The sequence below is a fragment of the Monosiga brevicollis genome, genomic scaffold, assembly GCF_000002865.3.
Source record: "Monosiga brevicollis MX1 MONBRscaffold_4 genomic scaffold, whole genome shotgun sequence".
Classification (NCBI taxonomy): domain Eukaryota; class Choanoflagellata; order Craspedida; family Salpingoecidae; genus Monosiga; species Monosiga brevicollis.
In genome coordinates this window covers 1,224,360-1,243,780 of record NW_001865041.1, presented here as the reverse complement: position 1 = coordinate 1,243,780, position 19,421 = coordinate 1,224,360, and the positions used below count along the sequence as shown (strand labels likewise).

The 19,421-nt window shown below is 56.1% G+C and overlaps 5 protein-coding genes across 5 annotated transcripts; 4 read left to right on the top strand and 1 right to left on the bottom strand.

The window, feature by feature from the left end:
- Window positions 1-782: 782 nt before the first annotated feature.
- Window positions 783-3,393, top strand: MONBRDRAFT_31524 (uncharacterized protein; the record flags this gene model as incomplete). Its single annotated transcript, XM_001743908.1, has 11 exons — window positions 783-1,021; window positions 1,160-1,251; window positions 1,448-1,532; window positions 1,642-1,725; window positions 1,828-1,936; window positions 2,025-2,170; window positions 2,394-2,492; window positions 2,562-2,655; window positions 2,803-2,929; window positions 3,038-3,157; window positions 3,279-3,393. The coding sequence occupies exons 1-11, from the start codon at window positions 827-829 to the stop codon at window positions 3,391-3,393; spliced, it is 1,266 nt and encodes a 421-aa protein (XP_001743960.1). The 5' UTR covers window positions 783-826.
- Window positions 3,394-3,610: 217 nt separating this feature from the next.
- MONBRDRAFT_36204 (uncharacterized protein) lies at window positions 3,611-4,610 on the bottom strand. Its single transcript, XM_001743665.1, has one exon. The coding sequence runs from the start codon at window positions 4,496-4,498 to the stop codon at window positions 4,001-4,003; it is 498 nt and encodes a 165-aa protein (XP_001743717.1). The 5' UTR covers window positions 4,499-4,610; the 3' UTR covers window positions 3,611-4,000.
- A 2,763-nt stretch (window positions 4,611-7,373) lies between these two features.
- On the top strand, window positions 7,374-7,880 carry MONBRDRAFT_6399 (uncharacterized protein; the record flags this gene model as incomplete). Its single annotated transcript, XM_001743907.1, has 1 exon — window positions 7,374-7,880. One exon carries the CDS (start codon window positions 7,374-7,376, stop codon window positions 7,878-7,880), a length of 507 nt encoding a protein of 168 aa, XP_001743959.1.
- Window positions 7,881-10,342: 2,462 nt separating this feature from the next.
- MONBRDRAFT_23545 (uncharacterized protein) lies at window positions 10,343-14,495 on the top strand (the record flags this gene model as incomplete). The annotated part of the gene is made up of 19 exons (XM_001743906.1): window positions 10,343-10,408; window positions 10,529-10,976; window positions 11,130-11,187; window positions 11,308-11,355; window positions 11,434-11,587; window positions 11,670-11,781; window positions 11,817-11,993; window positions 12,101-12,183; window positions 12,269-12,386; window positions 12,509-12,593; window positions 12,685-12,748; window positions 12,872-12,925; window positions 13,007-13,125; window positions 13,307-13,395; window positions 13,505-13,551; window positions 13,640-13,795; window positions 13,970-14,064; window positions 14,221-14,275; window positions 14,409-14,495. 19 exons carry the CDS (start codon window positions 10,343-10,345, stop codon window positions 14,493-14,495), a joined length of 2,115 nt encoding a protein of 704 aa, XP_001743958.1.
- A 3,072-nt stretch (window positions 14,496-17,567) lies between these two features.
- On the top strand, window positions 17,568-19,400 carry MONBRDRAFT_6397 (uncharacterized protein; the record flags this gene model as incomplete). Its single annotated transcript, XM_001743905.1, has 1 exon — window positions 17,568-19,400. The coding sequence occupies one exon, from the start codon at window positions 17,568-17,570 to the stop codon at window positions 19,398-19,400; it is 1,833 nt and encodes a 610-aa protein (XP_001743957.1).
- Window positions 19,401-19,421: the final 21 nt, after the last annotated feature.

Here is a 19,421-nt window from a genome sequence, read left to right as displayed (position 1 = left end):
CTGTAATCCAAGTTCATGCTTGGTTTTGACGGCACCAATACCGGTTGGATTGGCACGCTCGATGCCATCCCCTATATCGGCATCCAACCCCTCCTCATCTTCTCCAACGGCATCAGCGTGGTGGCGCTGGGGCTTGGAGCTTTGGCTTGACTGTGCTTGTGCTTCCTTGTCGTCATCGTCGTCGTCGTCGCTACTGCTGTCATCCGACAGCTCATCGTCTCGTGTGGGTCGGCGCGGCCCATGTGCATGGCCTTGTTCGTGCTGCTCATCAGCTGGCGTGGCGTCCTTATTCTCCTCTGCTTGGGCAGACTGACCGTCGGTGGCTGCTTGAGCATCACCATTGGAAGATCCAGCCGATGATGCAGTCGGAGACGCTGGCTTCTCGGGGCGCGCCTCGAGAGGAGTCGTCAGCGCCGCCAGCGCGAGCATGTCTTGGTATGCAAACGTCGAAGCATAGCTCAGGTCATCAGGGATCTCGGCCGCCATTCCGGCAGGGTACAGCCCCCACGCTTTGGCACCCTGATCCACGCAACCCTAATGTAGACCTCAAGCGCTGTTGCCAATATCGGCCCCGACCAATTCCCACCACCCGGCTGCCGCTCTTGGTACCTCCCTCTCTCCGTCTTGCCCTCTCTCTTCAAAAAACGCAACACAAACACAACACAACACAACGCAACGCAACCTCCACATGGTTGGATGCTTTTGACGTGTTGTGCTGAATGCTGACAAACCCGTTAAATCTGTCTGACATTTTGCTGTTTGCTGTTGCACAGAGAGAGAGAGAAGTGTGTGTGTGTGTGTGTGTGCACACAAGACAAACGACAACATGCAGCGGCAGCGGCAGCGGCAAGTTAGTCAACGGGGGATGGCAGAGGAGGAGGACGATGCAGGGAAGGTGGTTCTGAATACGCACCGTCAGCGATGGCTGCAAGAAGCGTCGCGGCCTGCATGTCGCTTTGATCTGCTGGCTATTCTCTTCTGCGAGTTTCATCCCCAGCTGGGCCCAATCATCTTGACACAGGTCGGGTTCTGCAGTGGCGGGCGCCCCTCAACTGCACGGCTTGTGCCGGCGTGGACATCCTCACACGCGCGAGGGCATGTACGCGTGTCGCTGATTTGATGATACTCACTTTGCATGCCACCCCACGATCTGATCCAGGCCCCAGAAAATTTCATTTCGAAGGAGGCCTTCAAGCCTCTGGAAAAATACATCATCACCAAGCCCGAGTTTGCTTTCCACACACTCTGCATGTATGTGCCCTTCTTGGATCCATCGGCATTGGGCGCACCGGAATCAGCCACAAGGCTGTCTCTCTGTCTCTCTGTCTCTGTCTCTCTGTCTCTGTCTCTCTGTCTCTTTCACCCTCTTGTGTGGCCATGAATATCACCATTCCTTTGCTGGTTTCAATCTCGCGTACGGCTGACCCTGTGTTGTCTCGTGGGGCAGCGACGCCATGGGCTACCGCTTTCTAAACTGCCCAGTTGATATCCCGGGCGAGCAGTACGAGCGCAACCACTTGTTGTTCAACATGGTGCGTCTTTTGGAACGTGCCGATGCTTCCCCTCAACTGACAAAGTATCTCGGACCTCTGGACATCACTCCGAGTCACTTGTCGCGTGTATCGTCGTACACTGCTTTAGGTTCTGGTTCTTCGCGACAACTGTGCCCCAGAGCCTTTTGAGCGCTTGGCCACCAAGCTGGCCAAATTTATGGAGCAGGCTGAGGTGTGTGTTGACCTCGTTCTTCGGCACGGATTGTGCGCGCGGTTTTAGAGGCCGACCCACGCAGCCCTTTTCTGAACACGCTTTGCTGCTGGCTGCTGCTAGGTTGAGACGGGCTACTTACAAAAGCCCAATCGCAAAGATCTTCTTTTTGGTGTCCTGTCTGAAATGTTGGAGCAACTGCAACAGCGTGGCCAGTGCGCCGTCAAACTCAGTACGTACCAGGCCCATCGCTCGCGAGCACTTGTGGTTCGATCGCACTCATTGATTGGGACATATGGCTGCTTCTCCTGGCCTAACAGGCACCTCGTTGGTGATTCGCTTGCGCGTGCTACTTCCCCCGCCCCCCATTGCACCGCTCAAGCCCTACATCACGCCCGTCGTCATCGCCCCAGGTGCTCTTGTGCTGTCCACCGCACGAGTCCCTCAGGCAACAACCACGGGCATGGTCGCGTGCTCTCAGCTTGCTGGTTGACCATCCATGCTAGATATTCTTGAGGAGTGCTCCCAGATTGATCAAACAATCTTGCGCGTAGCCCCGTATCTAGATGGGGTCATGTACTTGCGCGTGAGTTGTGTCTGTGGGCCTTTTCGATTGGGGCAGATTAGATTTGCATGGGCTCAATGCCTCACTAGAATTGCTTGGTGGTGTGGTGCCCGTGTGATTGTAGAAAATTGCTTCCAAGGCTGACATGGACATGAGTTTGGTTCAGGCAGCGTTACAATACCTGGCTCACTGCGGTGCCATTGTCATGGTAGAAGCGATTCAGGTATGGCTGCAATGATATGGGGAAACAGGCGTCCAGGGCAGCCCTCTCACGTTCGTGTTGGCCGTGCAGTTTTGCAGTGTCTATGTAGTGACGCCGGATGTGGTCCGGCTGCGCAACGATCCCGTTTTGCAAGAGAATTGCCTCAACTTCATCTCCGTTGCTGGTACGTCGCTGTCCATGCATGGTGGTTGAAGTCCGAAGGCTGCCACCACATTTGTGGCCCATTGCTGCCCGAAAAAGGCCTTGTTTGCATGGACATGCGCGACTGTACCAACGCCAGTCTCGCCCGGGCGTGGGTGTGTATCGATAGGGTGTGCTCGGCCTTCTCTTGCCACCGTCATGGAGCTCTATTGTGACTTGATTGTGGAGGAGCCAGTCCTGACCTTGAAGAGCTGGTTTGAACGCCACGTGGAAAAGCTGGCTGACATTGACATCCGGTGCTGTATTTTTTACTTGATCCTTTGTGCTTGTGTTGTGCGTGTCTGGACATTGTCTCATGAGCGAGTTTTTCCTGTTTGGTGTCGGGGATGTTCTGGACAACCTAGACGCTTTATCCAATTTGGGCGCATCGCCAACTTTTTGCGGCAGATCAAAGGCTATCCCTACCGTGACCCCACAGCCAGTCTTGATGCTGACTCTGACGTGGATCTCCCGACCATTGTTTCGTACGTATCCCTCTCCTTGATGGCTCTTGCTGTTTCGCCTTGGGCACTTTGGCTCGTGAACAGCCCAGTTGTGCATGGCCTTTGGGTCACCAAGATGGCCGACTGTGGCTGGCTGGCATAGGCTATTGGATGGCCATCACAGTGCCGATGAGATTTGTTGTATCAAAGGCATCAGCGCCGCCCGATTGGATGAGATACTGCAGTCTGATCCTTACACCTTTGTGTTTCATCGTTAAAACCTGTCTGTATCAAGCCTTCTCCTTGCATATCCTCCTTGTTTAGTGTCCTGGTCTTCATGAAATTTCAGAGGAGACGGCGGGGAGCCAAGCTCCGGGCACCAAGCAGGAGGATTCCGTGCCGGCATGGTTTATTCGAATGTGATTTGGGAATTTATGCATTGAGCGCTGGCTTTCGGCAGAATTTGGCCGAACGTGGGGGTGATCCGTGGTCATTGGCAAACAGGATCAATTGTCTCATCTTTCTGGTGCAGAAACACACAAGCAGGTCTCCAAGGGAAAAAAAAAGAAAAAGAAAAAAATAAAAGATCAGAAAGACAATGCCGGGAGCAGGACAAGGACATGCTGAAATGGCAAAGCGTTGGGATGATCTACATTGTGCCCACGCTACACCGGTAGTTCTCCACTCGGGCTCATAGCCGAGGGCGCCTTTGGGCAATTGTAGAACTTGGTGTAGGACACACATTGAAAAGGTCAATCAGCAACTCAAATGGCTTTTGCAATGTCCGCCGGGCGCAAGCGTGGCCTCCCGGCTCGCGGCTCTTGCGAGCCGGTTAGATCATGGGCGGGCAAGGTGCGTCGCATTTAAAAGAATGTTGGTTCGAGATTAGGCCATGCTGACTTGTGTTTCAACCACCACGGCCTCGGGAGCCGTTTCCTTGGTGGCCTCAACGGGCAGCTCAGTGGTGCGAGCCTTGCGGCGGCGGACAATGACGGCGGCGACAATGGCCACGACGCACAGAACGGCGGCGCAGATGCAGGCAATGGCCACGGTGGAGATGCCAGCGGCGCTGCCGCTGTCCGACTCGGTCTCGCCGCCGAACATGGTCTTGGCGTAGCCGTAGTAGGCGCAATACCAGGCGCCGGGGCAGACATCCGAATAATCTTGGTTGTTGTTGTAGATGCCCTGAATGGTGGTGGTGGTCGAGGCGATGGTGGTGGTGGTGGTGAGCTCGGAGCGGAGGCAATAGCCCTCATCGGCGAGCCAGGTGCACTCGGAGCGCTGGTCACAGTAGTACTCGAAGAGTTCGTCGTTGCAGGTGTCGTACGCCTGGGCGCTCACGGCCAGCAGGGCCAAGGCCAGGAGGACGTTGGTGAACTGCATGATGCTGTTGAATCAAGATGTGTCTAGGCCGAATCAAACGGAGTGGCGAATGAGCTCGAGTCAAGTCGCTGCCGTTGACGTTGTTGATGGCCTGGGAGATGCTTCCTCGAGGAAGATCAAGAGTTGTAAAATGCCACTGCTGCACGGCGCGCGCTCAAAAGTTCTCGAGGCCATCGCTCCCACAGCATACATGCATCCTTGTTCTAGGAGCAACGTGTGGTTGTCGCTTCCACGCACGCAGGGACATGTGGGCGTTAAGCGGTGATGGGTGGTGGTTGGGTGTAGGTTGCAGGATAGATGATCATGGATGGAAGGGCAGGTTGTTGGGTGGGTGAGGCTGTACCGACGGGACGCGCAAGGTTCTGCAGCTTGAGGAACAAGCGCGAGCGTGGGTGCGAAGAGTGGTCCAGCTGTCCATGTTGGTTCTTTTGTTGTTGAGCGGCGGGGACATACAACGGCATCATGACATTATATGTTTGGAGATGGGTGGTAGCGATGCAAGAGTGTGTGCTCTTCAGTTGGCGCCGGGGCTCAACGGTTGCGGCGGCGTTTCGCAAATCAGGGGAACTGCAGAGCATCAGGTTGGGGCCTTTGGACAATCGTGTGGGTCGCATGGGCTGAGGGCGTGAATGTGACGTGGTTATTTCCAGGCGTTGGCATGGCAGTGAGCCGAGACACTGAGCAGCGCGTTTTCCAGGCACGATGCGCCTGCGCTCATGCAACTTGACCCGCGTGCTCGTGTGTCCCTCTTGTGTCGAGCACGCGGCACACGCACAGGATCAAGGCAAAGACAAAGAAAAGGCGGGGTGAAGAGCAGGCGGAGAAGATGGGATCGAGGGTCACCAGCAGCAGCAGGAGCAGCAGGACGAAGTTTCGCCAGCCAAATGGGGTGTGACAAGAGGTTTAGAGAGGTGGCCAACGGTCAAACGGCCCGACCCACAAAGCAGTGTCGAGGGTTGGGTGAACGTCGGGGTAGAGGATGATTTTGTTAGAGTCGTAAGGTGTTCTTGCTGTTGGCTGTGACGCAGGAAAGTGGGGGAAGCGTTGTGCAGCGGCTGCCAGATTGTCGCATGTTGCGTAGGCTGGATCCGATGGGGTACAACGGGGACACGGGTTGAGTCACCGGAGTGGCTGCACGAAAGGGGTACGCGTGCGTGGGCTCGTGGCAACGGCAAGGGAGGAAGCGGCTATGTCATGTCTGGAAGAGGCGGTTGCGCGGCAGAACCGGTCAGTCCGTCAGGCAACCACAGCATGCTTACATGCATGCGGATGCCATGTTTTGGGCCAAACCCAGCGTTTCCGTTTTCGGACAGCACCAGACAGTTGATTGCGTGAATTCGCAGGCAAGGTCGAGGGGCGCACGGGGGCTTGAAATTTTGAAATAATATCATGTGTGAGAGGCGAGGGTCGCGTGAGCGAGGTGGCACCAGTCTTCGAGGAAGGAAGAGAGAGCTTCTGCGTGTTGCACCCCTCTGGCGGACTCGGCAAGGGCTCCTGTACATTGATATTATTATGTCTCAGGCTCGAATCAAACCCAGCGCAATCCCTCGAATGGCCTCTTCTCGCTGCCGCGTAGCAACAGCTCACTGGTCGAAGGCAGAGAGGGACGCTGGGACGCACGGACGCACGGACCCCATGGTGACCAAAAGTCCTGACGAAGGGGCTTTTCTGCCGAATTGGAGCCCCATAAAACCGCAAGACGAGGCATGGATGGCGAATTTGAACGGAAGTAACGTGCAAAAGTGTCCCACCCAGTCAGTCATCAGCCTTCGGAAGGCAAACCAAGGCATCATGCCTTGATGATCTGCCTTGTATCATCACAGCCTCCTCACCAAGTCGAGCCGAGCGCACCTGAGTTTGACATGACGTGCAGACTTGTTTATTGCCATGCAAGATTGCAGGCTTGGTACCTTGTCCGACTATGGCCACTCTCTTGATCTTTTTGGCTGGCCAAGTCTCTCACTGTGCCAGTCATTGACATGTGAGTGGCTTGAGCTGCCATGCTGGGACGCCTCAAGGCCAGTCGCATGTTGACACGGCGCACACTCACGACGACGTGTTGGTCGTGCACACAGAGCTGGACGTCAAAGAATCAACACAATCGAAATCGCCCTTGCAACACATGGAAGGCTGCACAGGAAGGGTGACGACGCTAGTACCAGCAAACCACCTCAAACTCTCCACTCCACGTCTTGGCCTGTGCTCCACAACCACCCATCACCACCTTCCTACTTGATGATAAACCCTTCTTCTGCCTTCCTTGTTGCCTTGTTGCCCCCACCAAGTTAGATCCGAAAACCGATCCCGCAGCGATGAGAACCAGTCGCCAAAGTCAGCCGAGCGCGTGGGAGCACGGCCGGCGAGATTAGTTTTCTCATGATCACGCCTTGACATATGACTTGAAAAGAAGTCACTCCAACCTACAATCTCCCAAATTTGCTTGCATGTATGCACGTATCTTCACGACAGCGGGACTGAGATTCAGAGCCAACGCGGCGGTACGACTCAAATCAGATCGTTTACGGCTTGGACGCGCACCGTAACCTGGACAAACCGTCAGCAGAGACGCGGCCTAGCCACTCGCGTCTCGCGTCTCGCACACCCTTCCACCGTCATAAGCATCAGCTGGTGGGCGGAACACCGTTGTATACACATCGCGAAGCCAAGGCCGGATGAGATGAACCCGGACCGAGTTCAAGTGGTGAACAACTCAGCTCACGAGTCATTTTTCATCCCCGACCTCCCACTTTCAAGCAGCAAGTGCCTCAACATCAGCCTCGAGTGCTGATCAGCGACCTCTTCGACAACACCACGCCTTGCCCCGATCTTTCCCCGAGTCGTGCTCACCACACCCCATCAACCTTAACATCCAAAGATGGCCCGTCAACTGCTGTCCCTCCTGGCCTTGGCCCTGCTGGCCGTGAGCGCCCAGGCGTACGACACTTGCAACGACGAACTCTTCGAGTACTACTGTGACCAGCGCTCCGAGTGCACCTGGCTCGCCGATGAGGGCTATTGCCTCCGCTCCGAGCTCACCACCACCACCACCATCGCCTCGACCACCACCACCATTCAGGGCATCTACAACAACAACCAAGATTATTCGGATGTCTGCCCCGGCGCCTGGTATTGCGCCTACTACGGCTACGCCAAGACCATGTTCGGCGGCGAGACCGAGTCGGACAGCGGCAGCGCCGCTGGCATCTCCACCGTGGCCATTGCTTGCATCTGCGCCGCCGTCCTGTGCGTCGTGGCCATTGCCGCCGCCGTCATTGTCCGCCGCCGCAAGGCTCGCACTGTTGAGCTGCCCGTGAGCGTGGAAGAGGCTGATGTTGCCGTCCCGCCGGTGGCTGTGATGGAAGAGACTGCCGTTGTTGTGTAAGCAAGTCGGCACATGAGCTGCCACTTGCTTCTTTCCCGGCTCCCATCCAGTTGTTATTTCTTCTTCTTCTTTTAATTGGTCAATATAATAAAAGCGAATCCTCTCTCTCTCTCTCTCTGTATGTCTCTACGTTTCCTCCCCACGTGTGTGTCCAGTTGTTCAAACCTTCGACGGGACCCAGTCGACTGATCAACTATGGACCGTGAGACGAAAAAAAAAAATTCATCAAAAAAAAGCCAAAAAACTCTTTGAGCCCCAACTCTTTGATCTCTTTACTTTGCTTGTTGTTGAAAAGACCGAGACGCCATTCATGTACAGTAAGTACATGGAGATAAAAACACAATGATCAAGGCCCCTCCGTATTCATGCAGACAAGATTCATCATGTCGTCATGTCTTAACACCATCGCAACTCAATTCCTTTCTTCTTCACTACAAGGACCAAGAAAACACTTTGGGAAGGGTCATGTGCCACATTCGAGGCTGTCGAGGCAAGGGGTCGCGCGAAGAACATGCCGCCAGCTCGAGCACACAAAAGGGGCAAACGTGCATTATGGTGCCTCAGACCTGTGCCATCTGGAGTCGAGCACACGGTGCTCCAATCCAACAAGCCCAGACACACACTGGGCTACCAAGAAGCCAGGCGGCAAAAAAAAACAACAACAACAGAAAGCAAGGAGAAAGAAACAAGCAGAGACAGGCTGTGTCATGGCAAGTGAAGAGAAAAAAAAGCGAGGTGTGGAGCGAGCCTATGGCCATTGAGCCACAACCGCAGCCATGGGCGGGGCACGGGAGACTAGTGCGCCATCCATGAGAGGGCAAAGACGAATACAGCAGCAAAAGTAAACAAGCAGAAGAAAACCGAGGGTCGGGATTCACGGCAAGGAAGCAGTCAACGACTTTGGCGCGAGTCACGCAAACATGCTCAGATGACCAGAGCCGAAACGAGACCACCGTCTTGATTGAAGCACACGGTCAAGTCCATCGAAAGCTTAGACACGCTGGCGTGCGACCATTGATACCACGCTGTTGCCACGAACGACCTGTGCAGCCCGCAATGAACGACACAATTGAGCGGCGGGCGATATACACGGGCGGCAGGAATGAGGCAGCGAAGAAGCGGTGCGACCAATGAAACAACACAAGCTGATCCTAGGCCACTAGATGTGCCACTTTCATCAAGTCAAACTAGCACCCCGACAAGTGGATCCCGCACAGCAAAACTCACCACCATGCCAATGGGCTCCTCCTTGCCGTCGGCGTCAATGTTGAAGGTCTCAGCAAGCACAAGGTTCCTGAGCACCGACAATGGTAGAGAGTACATCAGTGATTTAGGATGTGCAAAGGCCAAGTAAAGACGCTGGTAGACACCCTTGGCATTTTTGCACGAAAAAAAAGAAAAAAGTTTGCATGACCTCTTGCGATGCAGCCTACATGAAGGGGTCAAAACCACGGAGGATACCGCTAATCTTGCGGTTAGCATTCAGCTTCAGATCCAGGCGCTTCTCCTACGACAGGCCATTGCAATCCACATGCACGGTTTGAGCATTGGTCGTAACAGATGCAGAGAGGCGTGGCCCGGTCCATGTTCCAAGTTTCCACATTCGACGCAGGCAGGCGCTGGCCAGTCCAAACCCAATCAAATACGTACGAGGAAGGTCTTAAGTTGCGGGGCTTGGGGCTTGGGCACTGCAACAATGACCGCCATCACAACGGGATAAAGTAGAGCAACGACACGGTGAGGTCACGCATGCCCAAAGCGGTGTGGCAGAAAAGTGCCTGTAGCCCTTCCACACCCTTGCTCTTGCTTCTGACAGTCTGCGCGCCTGAATCCGCAAGAAAAAGGGGGGGGACATTCGAGCAAGCAATTCAAATGGAGGATCCTCCAAGGCTCAGGTTGTTACTTACTGATGGCGTTGAGACGGATGCGATACAGCCTGCGACCACGATCACATGCAGAGAGACATAAGATAACGGTGCAAATCAAGAAAAGAAATGAAAACAAGCCACCGTGAGAAGTAACATGACCACGCGCATCTGCTTAAACCCATGCCACGCGCCACTGGCCCGCACACATCAACTGAGCCCAACGTAATGTACCCGCCACCGCCACACAACGTCGGTCACCGTCACCCGCGTGCGGAGAAGGGCATGAAGCATCTCAACCGTACCAACACACAGTGAACAGCAAGGAAAATGGTACTAAACACATGTTGTGGCGCAATATTGATTTTGAGGTCAGACACACCTACGGACGCTGTTTTTTATTTTTTATTTTTTATTTTTTTTTTTTCTTGAAGCGCTCCGTTGCAGATCGTCCGGCGTACTCGACTGGCGGTGCACGGCATTGGCCAAGCAACCCGCTGCGCAGGACAAGTTTCATCGCTGCACCAGTCTGTTTTTCTCTGTCTCTTGCTCGGCTTTGGCGGATTGAACGGCGTACTTGGCCCATAAACCAACAACATGGCCCCTAAAAAGGCCCGTGACTTTAGCTTCCTCCTGAAGGAGGAGCGCCCCATCATTAACGAGGTGTGTCTGCTCTGATTTTCAACGCATGGGCCCCGGTGCCAGCTCGTCAATGTCGGAGAAAGTGACTGCTGACCCTTTGCCTCACAAGTCTCCTTTACTTCCATTGCTTTGCACGTCAAGGCTAACCAGCAAGAGCCCGAGGAGCCGTCGGCGGAGGCGCAAGCACAAGCAGCAGAGACGGCTGACATGGCCGCCATGATGGGGTTTGCCGCCTTTGGAACCGTGACTGAATCGCGGGAGGTGCGCGAAAAGCGTGAATCCGAGCTTCTCGCACAACGCAAGCGCGCCGACCCCATGGCTTTTGCTGCGAAGCCGACCTCGACCGGGGCCGCTGGTTCAGGGCAATCGACTTCGGGCCAGCGGCCCAGCAGGCAGGAGCGCGGTGGCAGTGAAGACGAAGGCGGCGATGATGATGAAGATGACGCTGATCATGATTCTGAAGCTAGCCGCCAGCCTCAGACGGCTTTTGAAGAGGATCAAGAAACCACGCTGGGCGTGCCCATCTCTCACGAGATTGTTTTACAACACGGGAGTCGCCCCGTTTCTGCCCTGGCATTGGAACCCAACGGTACGCCATACTCATCCCGCAACTGCACCACCCACGCCTCTTGAAACGAGTGTTTTTTTTGTGTTGCAGCTGTTTCAGCTCACTTGTTGATCCATGCACCGTGACGTGGCGGTGTGATTACCACTGACAATTCCCGAACCCTTGTACACGTAGGTGCACGGCTGGTTTCAGGGGGCTACGATTATCAACTCAAGTTTTGGGACTTTGCTGGGTGCGTGGACATGACCATCAGCTGCCTGCTCCCTCCCTTCATGTTGTGCGATGCCTTCAAGCTGTTCATGGACCCGTGTCGCTCACCTGCTTCTGCTCGGGTCCTTTCGCGGTGTGCCAGCATGGATGCGGCTTTGGCACCTTTTCGACAGATTTTGCCACACGAGGGGTATGATGGAGCCTGAGGCTGTGACGCTTTTGATTACATTTAGACTACACCGAGTTGTGTCCTCTTTGCGGCGTTCAGCTTGCTCATGATGAAAATGAATCGCTCTCGCTTGCCAACTCGTCCCGTGCTGGTTCTTGCGTATGTATGTATGTGTGTGTGTGTGTGTGTGTGTGTGTGTGTGTGTGTGTGTGTGTGTGTGTGTGTGTGTGTGTGTGTGTGTGTGTGTGTGTGTGTGTGTGCGCGCGCGCTATCTATTTTTGTGTCTTCCTAGGTATCCTGTGCGTGCTCTGGCTTATTCGGCCTCGGGTGACCAGGTACTGGTCTGCACGGGCCGACCCCAGGTCAAAGTCATTGACCGCGATGGTAGCGAAATTCTTGAAACCGCTCGCGGCGACATGTACATCTTCGATAGCGCCAAGACATATGGTGTGTCCCAATTACCTGCGGCCCTTTGCTCGTAGATCTTGTACTCATTCTGAAAATGCCATCCTCAGGCCACGTTGGCCTGGTCAACGCAGGGTTGTGGCATCCGACAGAGCGCGATCGATTTGTGACAGCCAGCTCAGACAGCACCGTGCGCATCTGGGACATTTCTAACAAAAAGTCACTCCTTGCCGCCAAGTGTCGTTCGCGAGCTGGTACGTATCCTTGAGCAAAACACTTGGTGTGCTCGGCGTGGCTTGATTTTAGGTTTTCAGCTGACCCAGCTGCCTTTGACCATGCAATCGTGTACTCTCGGGCGCAGGCAAGCGTACGGGTGTCAACTGCATCGTTATGACGCGTGATGGGCGGTATCTAGTGGCAGGCTGTGAGGATGGCGCGATTCACGTGCGTAACGGCTGCGGCAGCGCTCTTCACAATGACTACATCGCTCTCTGGACAGGGCTAATCTTATGCATGACGGTCAACACAGGTTTTCGTGTGCTCCAAAACCATGATCCGACCCAAGACCCAGGTGTTCGATGCCCACGAAGGCGAAGTGACTAGTCTTTGCCTTGCTCGTGATGGTGATACACTCTACTCGCGAAGCAGTGAGTCACGTATACTTTGTAGCCGCGCGTGTGGAGCACTGCCGAATGAGGAAAGAAGGCCCCCTTGCTGACTCGAACCCTCATCTGGTGTCCATGCATGTCCACCTTGTGCCCAAATTCAGCTGACGGCACTGTGAAGCGATGGAGCTTAAAGGCCCTGCGCCGCTCCGAGGCCACACGTGGTGAACTGCCGTGCTTTTACAACTGGTAGGTGTTTGAAATGCTCGCTGTTCTCCGCCACCCGTGCCCTGCCCTCGGGCTCTCATGTGTACCTTCTGAATTGGCGTCTGCATGTCAGCACCGACATTGTTCTCAGCCCCGATGAGCGGTTTGTGCTGACTGGTACCTCGGGCAGCGACACCGTATGTTCGAAGGCCGATACTTGACGACGTGAACTCTCGCTTTCTCTCCCCCTCCCCCATTTTGTGGTCTCAATGACACCTCATGTTTTTGTTTCATGATCCAATCCCTTGCACCGCCTGCAGTTCCGTGGCGCCTTGGTCATCTTGCGTGCCAAGACGCTGGAGCCTGCATATCAGGTGTGGCTACAACCATGCGCGCGAGTTGTCGCACTTGAGCCGAATCACCTCATGGAAGCATGTTCGCACTGATGCTTTCAGGTTTCTGTGCCAAGTCGCGGCGTCTTGCGCATTCTTTGGCATCTCAAGATCAACCAAATCATGGTGGCATGTGCGGACGGCACTGTCAAAGTTCTCTTCGACCCCGTCAAGAGCGATCGGTATGAAAGGCTCGGGTTTTTGCCGAGTCTGTAGTCGGAATCATAAATGGCTGGTGCCAAGAACAGAAGTGGCTCATTCGTCATCGAAGAAAGGGAAAGGCAGGCAGAACAGCCGAACGTGGTTTGAAGGTTGAGCCGCCAAAGCTCATACCATTGCCTGGCTTGGGCCCTGGTCATGTAGTGGTGCCAAGATGTGCGCTACGCGCGCACCGCGCAAGAAGGATCCCTTGGACATGGAATTTGGCAACCTCAACTCGGCTGCGCTAAACCGTGAGTGGTGTTTTGTTTTCACATTTAGCCTCACCATCATTATGAGTGGGCTTGGGCGCCTCTGAATCAGTGTGCTTCATGACCCATTTATGTTGCATGGACGATGCAGCTTATACGATGGACGAAATGCGCGAGGGCCGCTGGCAAGACAAGCAGGTTTGGCATGCGTTTTGCCTAGCTTTCGTCGCCGCCTCTTGATACAATTTTTTACTCTATCCGGTCAGCTCACGGGCTTGCGCTTCAGTTTGCGGCCGCACGCAAAGCCAAGCAGCTCAAAGACCCCAAGGCAGCCCGTATCCCCGAGCGACCGGTGCAGCCTACACGCAATGTGGGCGTGGGTGGACGTACTCTGGGCTACTCGAGCTCCATCTCCCAGCTTGTGGCCAAACGTGCTGCCTACGTATGTACAAGTTGCCAGCACTGATCCCTTGCCGCACGCGAGATTCTGTTGGGTTCTTGTGTGCGTGCGTATGTGCGTATGTGTGTGTGTGACCAAGCGCGTGGTGATGCACCCGTGGCGGTGCATCGCGTCCGTGTGTGACTTGTACTTGACGTGGTGCTGACGGAACTGTAGGATCCAACACGCGATCAAGACCCGCGCGAGGCATTGCTCAAGTATGCCGAAAAAGCCGAGGCCGAGCCCTTTTTCGTCTCCAAGGCCTATGAAAAGTCAGTTGTGGGCCTTTTGGCGCCTGTGTAGTGGGTGCAAGAGTGTGACCACATGAGCTGGAATGCCCATTTTCTCTCGCTTGTGCGTGGGCGCGATTCGCTGCGGGGGGCTGACTTCCATTATTGCCCTTGGACCCCCCCTCCCGATTACGCCAGGACCCAGCCAGAGGCCATTTACAACTTTGAAGAGCCAGCTCCGCAAGACGATCAGGTACATAGCTTGGCCCGGCCCCGGCTGTATGGCCAATGCTGACGCCGGCCTGTCCGCAAGCGAGCCTGCACGCCTGGTTGCATGCCCTCATCAAACCGGGTTTTGATCGATCCTTGCACTTGTTGAGCGGCAGGATCCGCAGGAGAAGAAGCCCAAGTATGATCCCGAGTACAAGAAGAAGCAATATGTTGGGACCACCAGCGTCAGCACCGACTACTGATGAGTCAAGGCTGAGTTGGCTCAGCAGGCGCTTTGCGCAAGGCTCTTGGGTTGCCTGCTGCCGATTTTCCCACGCGCGCTTCTCTCTGACTCCGCCTTGACAAGCGGGTGCCGTGTGGTATGAAATCTCGAACCGAGAATTGATCGACTTGAACTGGGATGGCATGTGCCCAGAGGCGACTCTATGAGCAAGGTCGCAGAGCCGGGTGGGGGCGTACGATCGGGTCTCCTCGGATCTGCCAGAGGCGACGGCTCAAAGACAGGACATTAGCCCGGGAAGCGCGACAGTCAAACGCACAATTCAGACACCATTATCTCCTGTCAGATAAGGCCATCCAAGCCATTGGCTCGTGTTGTGCTCAGAGCCTGCCGGGTCTCCTCAGCCTGACAATGGTATTACGTCACTCTTCGTGAGAGGGAGACGCCATCTCTACCGCTGCGTTGGGCATCATACTTGGTGTATGTTGAGACCGCCTTGTCCCAAGTATCGTGCCCTCGCCAGACCCCTCGAGCGTCCCCAGCAGCGACAGTCACACGGTGATGACGTGAATGATGACGGCATTGGAGCTCTCCGTGATCACTCCCGCTGCTACACACAAGTGGCGGTCAGGCAGGTTAACCGAGCGCGCGACCGCTGAGACGCAGGCGTGCGCCCACAAACTCTACCAGAGCCCAAGATCGCACGAGCGGATACGACTCTCTTCCGATCCATTGGTATGGGTCTGGACTTTCATCTGTTTTCAGAATCGTGCGTCACATGACAACGGCCGGGGGCTGGTCTGCTCGACCGACCTCTTTTGGATCCGATCAAGATGGGCCCACATCCCGCTTTCGCTTGCCCCACGAAAGCGCTTTTCTCCTCCTGCTGTGCTGCTGTGCCCGCTGCTGTATTGCTTTGCTTTGCCTGCTGTGCTGCCGGTTTGACTTGGTGGGAGTTGGACAAAGCCTCTTGCCAGCCTGCACATTGGATGTGTACGACGCGCTGATTCGTCCTCTGGTCTTGATCACCCCACTCCGCGCTCCCCTGAGCTGGCACGATTGATTGTGGGTGGCCACCCGTCACCCCCCCACCCCCGATGTGCAGCAGGCCTTGAAACGTCCCGTTCTTTCCCCCCTTCTCTCCGTCTCTGAGCATCCCGGTCGCTGACACCCAGCTGCGAGGCACACACCCTGACAGGAGCCTGACGGACCACCCAGCCCACCCAGCGCCCTTCGCCTTTGTGCCGGCAACACCAACAGCCCAAGCCGCACACCCACCACCTGCGTCCTTTTATTTGTCAAGCTCGCTTTCGAATCACGCTGCTGTTTGATTCAGGTGGTAAATGTCAACAAGACGGGCCAGACGAGCTCGTGGGGAAAGTCGGAACAGACCGGCCGCAGCCGCGCTCCGTACGCGGTCCATTTATATAAACGCGCCTCCTTGCATCGAGTAAGCGGGGTGTGAAAGCAGCCGCTCGCGGCCTGAAAACCTGCGCCCACCCGGCACGGCGAGTCGAGTGGTGGGCGAGCGAAGTGCCACAGTTTTCCGCGTGCTGTCATCTCTTCTTCTTCCACCGTGACCGCACCACACGGCGCACGAGCGTCGTTTCTGCTCAAGAGACCACCGAGGTGAAGACAGACGCAACTGTCCCACTTGTCAAAGTAAGAGACGCAGTCTCGTCCAGTTCTCCGTTTCCCCCTCTGTCGGATGGTGCTTGGGGCTGATGGAACGATGAGTCAAACTTTTTTTTTTTCTCGCGCCTCTTGACTTTGGCGATTGCACGGCACAGTTGCCCACGCGCTGGGACATCCTCCGTCCGCGCTTTCCTTGGGCCTTGACCATACCGCTAGCCTAATTTTCTTGATGGTCCCCTAAACGCTTGCCCACGCCTCATCGCAAACCTCTCCTCTCGCCCAGTTTTAAACAGTTGGCGTGCAGCCCCTTGCGTACACCGCGTTCGCCCCTTGCAAGTTGTTCCCAGCCCAGGTCAGCCATCACCTGCCGTGCCCCGGCCATCAGCCATGGTTCGCTGGTCTTCACTGCCATTTTTTGCACTTTTCCGACATTGTCTTTCCACAGCCTTTGGGTTATTGATGATTTCACGATTCAGCTCCTCATCAGGGCCTGTGCTTGCGAACCCATGTCTCCACGTTCCCTCAGCCGGGCGTCAGCTGTCTTCCAAGAAGGAAGGTTGGGGGACGACACACGTCCACAGACTACATTCTCAAAGCCGCCATCACCTTCAAGCACCGGTGCGCGCGCTGCGTCTTCGAATCCATTGTGATCAACGGCTCTGCCCCAGCGATCGTCCGTCCAAGGAAGCGAGCCCTGGGGCTCGTCATGCTCACTCACAAGCCAAGCAGGCACTGTGATTGCCATCAGGTCCCTCTCCTCCCCTCCTCTTTTCCGCAAAGTTGACCCTGTGTCGTGGTCCATTTTGTACGGACTGAGGCAATGCAGCGGCCATGCTCGGCACCTGCCGGGCAGACAGATCAGCTGGATGACGTCCTCTGGAGCATGGACGACCATGTCAACTCCGAGTACGTTTCCACGCGCACGCCTGGCTTTTCCTCCTTTTCCTCCTGCCTCGTGACTCACCGTCATGACTTTCTGTGCAGGCCCCGCGTCGGCCCAACCCCGCCGCTCCCCGCCACACCTCCCTTGCAAGACCAACTCTGGCCGTGCCATCTCCAGCTGCAGTTGCCGCAGACCAGACATGATGCCCCCTTGGACTCACCATCGCCCTCCGCATCCGTCTGTACAGCCCCGCTTTCAAATCTTGACTCTGGTTGCCACGATCCGTCTCTTCCCCTGCCGCCACCGAGGTCGACGACGTTGAGACTCGATGCAAGCGGTGTGGATGTGAGCCCCCCTCCCTTTGCCGCCAGTCCAGATGCAGAGTCACTTCACCCGTTTTCTTCCTCGCCACCCTCCCCTTTGCAAGCAAAAGCTACTGATGCACCCAGCACATGCTTTCCACGTCGACACTTTCCTGCGCGTGACTCGGGCATTCAGCTCGTGCACCCTCACGAGGCCTTGACGGGCCTCGGACTTCATGCCACGCCAGCCCCAGAGTGCCCGCATGCCCCAGACATGGGCAACGCTCCCGTCTCTGCCCAAACCCAGCTTGATGTCGCCCAGATGACCCGCCGCGTTGCGAGTCTGCAGCTACAGCGATTGGAGAGTGGTCACTTTGAGCTCCATACTGCCCAAGCCCCTCCAGAAAGCATTGATTTCACGCAAACAAGCCCCACTCCAAGCCCAAGCTGTTTGTTAGAACCCGCATCATCGGCCCAATCTGAGACCCGCACCAGCCAGTGTGATGCCACGATCGCAGGCAATGCGCGTCGCAATGAAGCTCAGCGGACCGGTGAGCAGGACTCGACAAGACCGATCTTGACACAGATTCCTACCATGTTGGCATCGAGCCAGCAGGGTGCTGCGATGAGTGGGCTTTGGCGGCGACGGCAGCAACGGCGAAACCTACTCGAGACCAACACCGTCAGCTCGGCCAGCGAGGAAGCTGATGCAGAAGTAGATGCTGCACCCCCAGCGCGTCGCGCCCGCCGTCTCCCACTGCACGCCCACCCCAACCCAGCTCTGGCCACCGGGCAGACAGCAGGGTTCGAGCCCATCTCTGACAGTGAGTCAGACCTATTTTGGTCCCCAAATGAGCTTCAAACCGCCCGCGATCAAGTGCTGCAAGCAGCTCATGAGGCCGGCTTTCTACCATCCTCGGGTGGATCGCATCCACATTGGAAATATGTGCGCTGGATCACCTGTGATGCTGCCACACGTGCCAACACGGAGCGAAATCGATTCGTGGGCCCCGGCCTCGAGCAGGCGCGCTTGCAAAAGTTGCAACGCGGGTGGTCAGCATCCTCCATGTTCCACCCCACTAGCGACGCCAAAATCAGCTCTGGGTCATCCTCAGAGCATCGCGCCTTACCGTGGTCGCCACGGACCCACAGCACCCCTTTCCTAAGCAATGCCGACCTCACCTCCCCTGCAACCTCCCCGACGCCTTCCTGGAGCAGTGAGCAAGATGGTTCGGCGTCCTCAGAGGGGGAGCTGCTGACAACTCTTGACCCAGCTGCTGCCAGCCCCACTCCGAGCGAATTGGAGGCCACTTCGCCCTCTGGCTCCTCGTATTTGGGATCGTTTGATGTTTTTGATCCACCTCAAGACACTTTCAGGGCGTCACCCCAGCTTAATGCCACGTCCAACCCCGTTGCCCAGATGGATGCTGCTGCTATTCCCACAACTGCTGCTAAGCATGCCCGTACTCGATCCATGAGTACGGGCGCCACCCCTCTGACCGCAGAGGATCCGACGTCCTCACCGCATGCTCTTGGTAGCATATGGCAATCAAGTCCCTCTCCACCACGCCGCTTGACATCTCCCAGCAAACCGGGCGGACCCACTAGCCCGAGCAGCAGTGCGTCGGAGGCTCGTGCCCAAAGCTCTGCTTCGCCCAATCGAAGTCGTGCGGATGATGGGCATCCCAGCTTGGCACATCTCCTGCTCTTTCGCAAGAAGCGGGCCTCTCGCCGCGACTTACACCGCACCCGCTCGGCGCCGCAAGTGCAGCCACTCCCTCTCTCCCTCAGCCTTGCGCAGCGTGGTGTGTGGTTTCACCCCAGTGTGTACGAGCACGATCTCCACAAGGTGGCACGTGGATTGCAGGTGGCTGTCATCCACCTGCCCGGTGATGACCCGCGAGTGGGCATATTGCGCGAGAAAGTTGCACTGCTGGTGCAGGATTACGAATATGCACGCCAGCGCTTAACTTTTCAGGCGCCCCGCCGCCGCTCATTGCCTGAGCAGCTAATTGCGGCTCCACGCGCCCGCGCGCAAAGCTTTGACTCGTCCAATACATCGGGTCTCCTGCCACTTTCACGCTCCACCAGCTGGGGCTCGTCGTGAATCCACTGTTTGAGCATGCAC

What these genes read in the sequence shown, in the direction of transcription:
- MONBRDRAFT_36204 (XM_001743665.1), bottom strand. Translation starts at nt 4,498, where the DNA reads ATGCAGTTCACCAACGTCCTCCTGGCCTTGGCCCTGCTGGCCGTGAGC.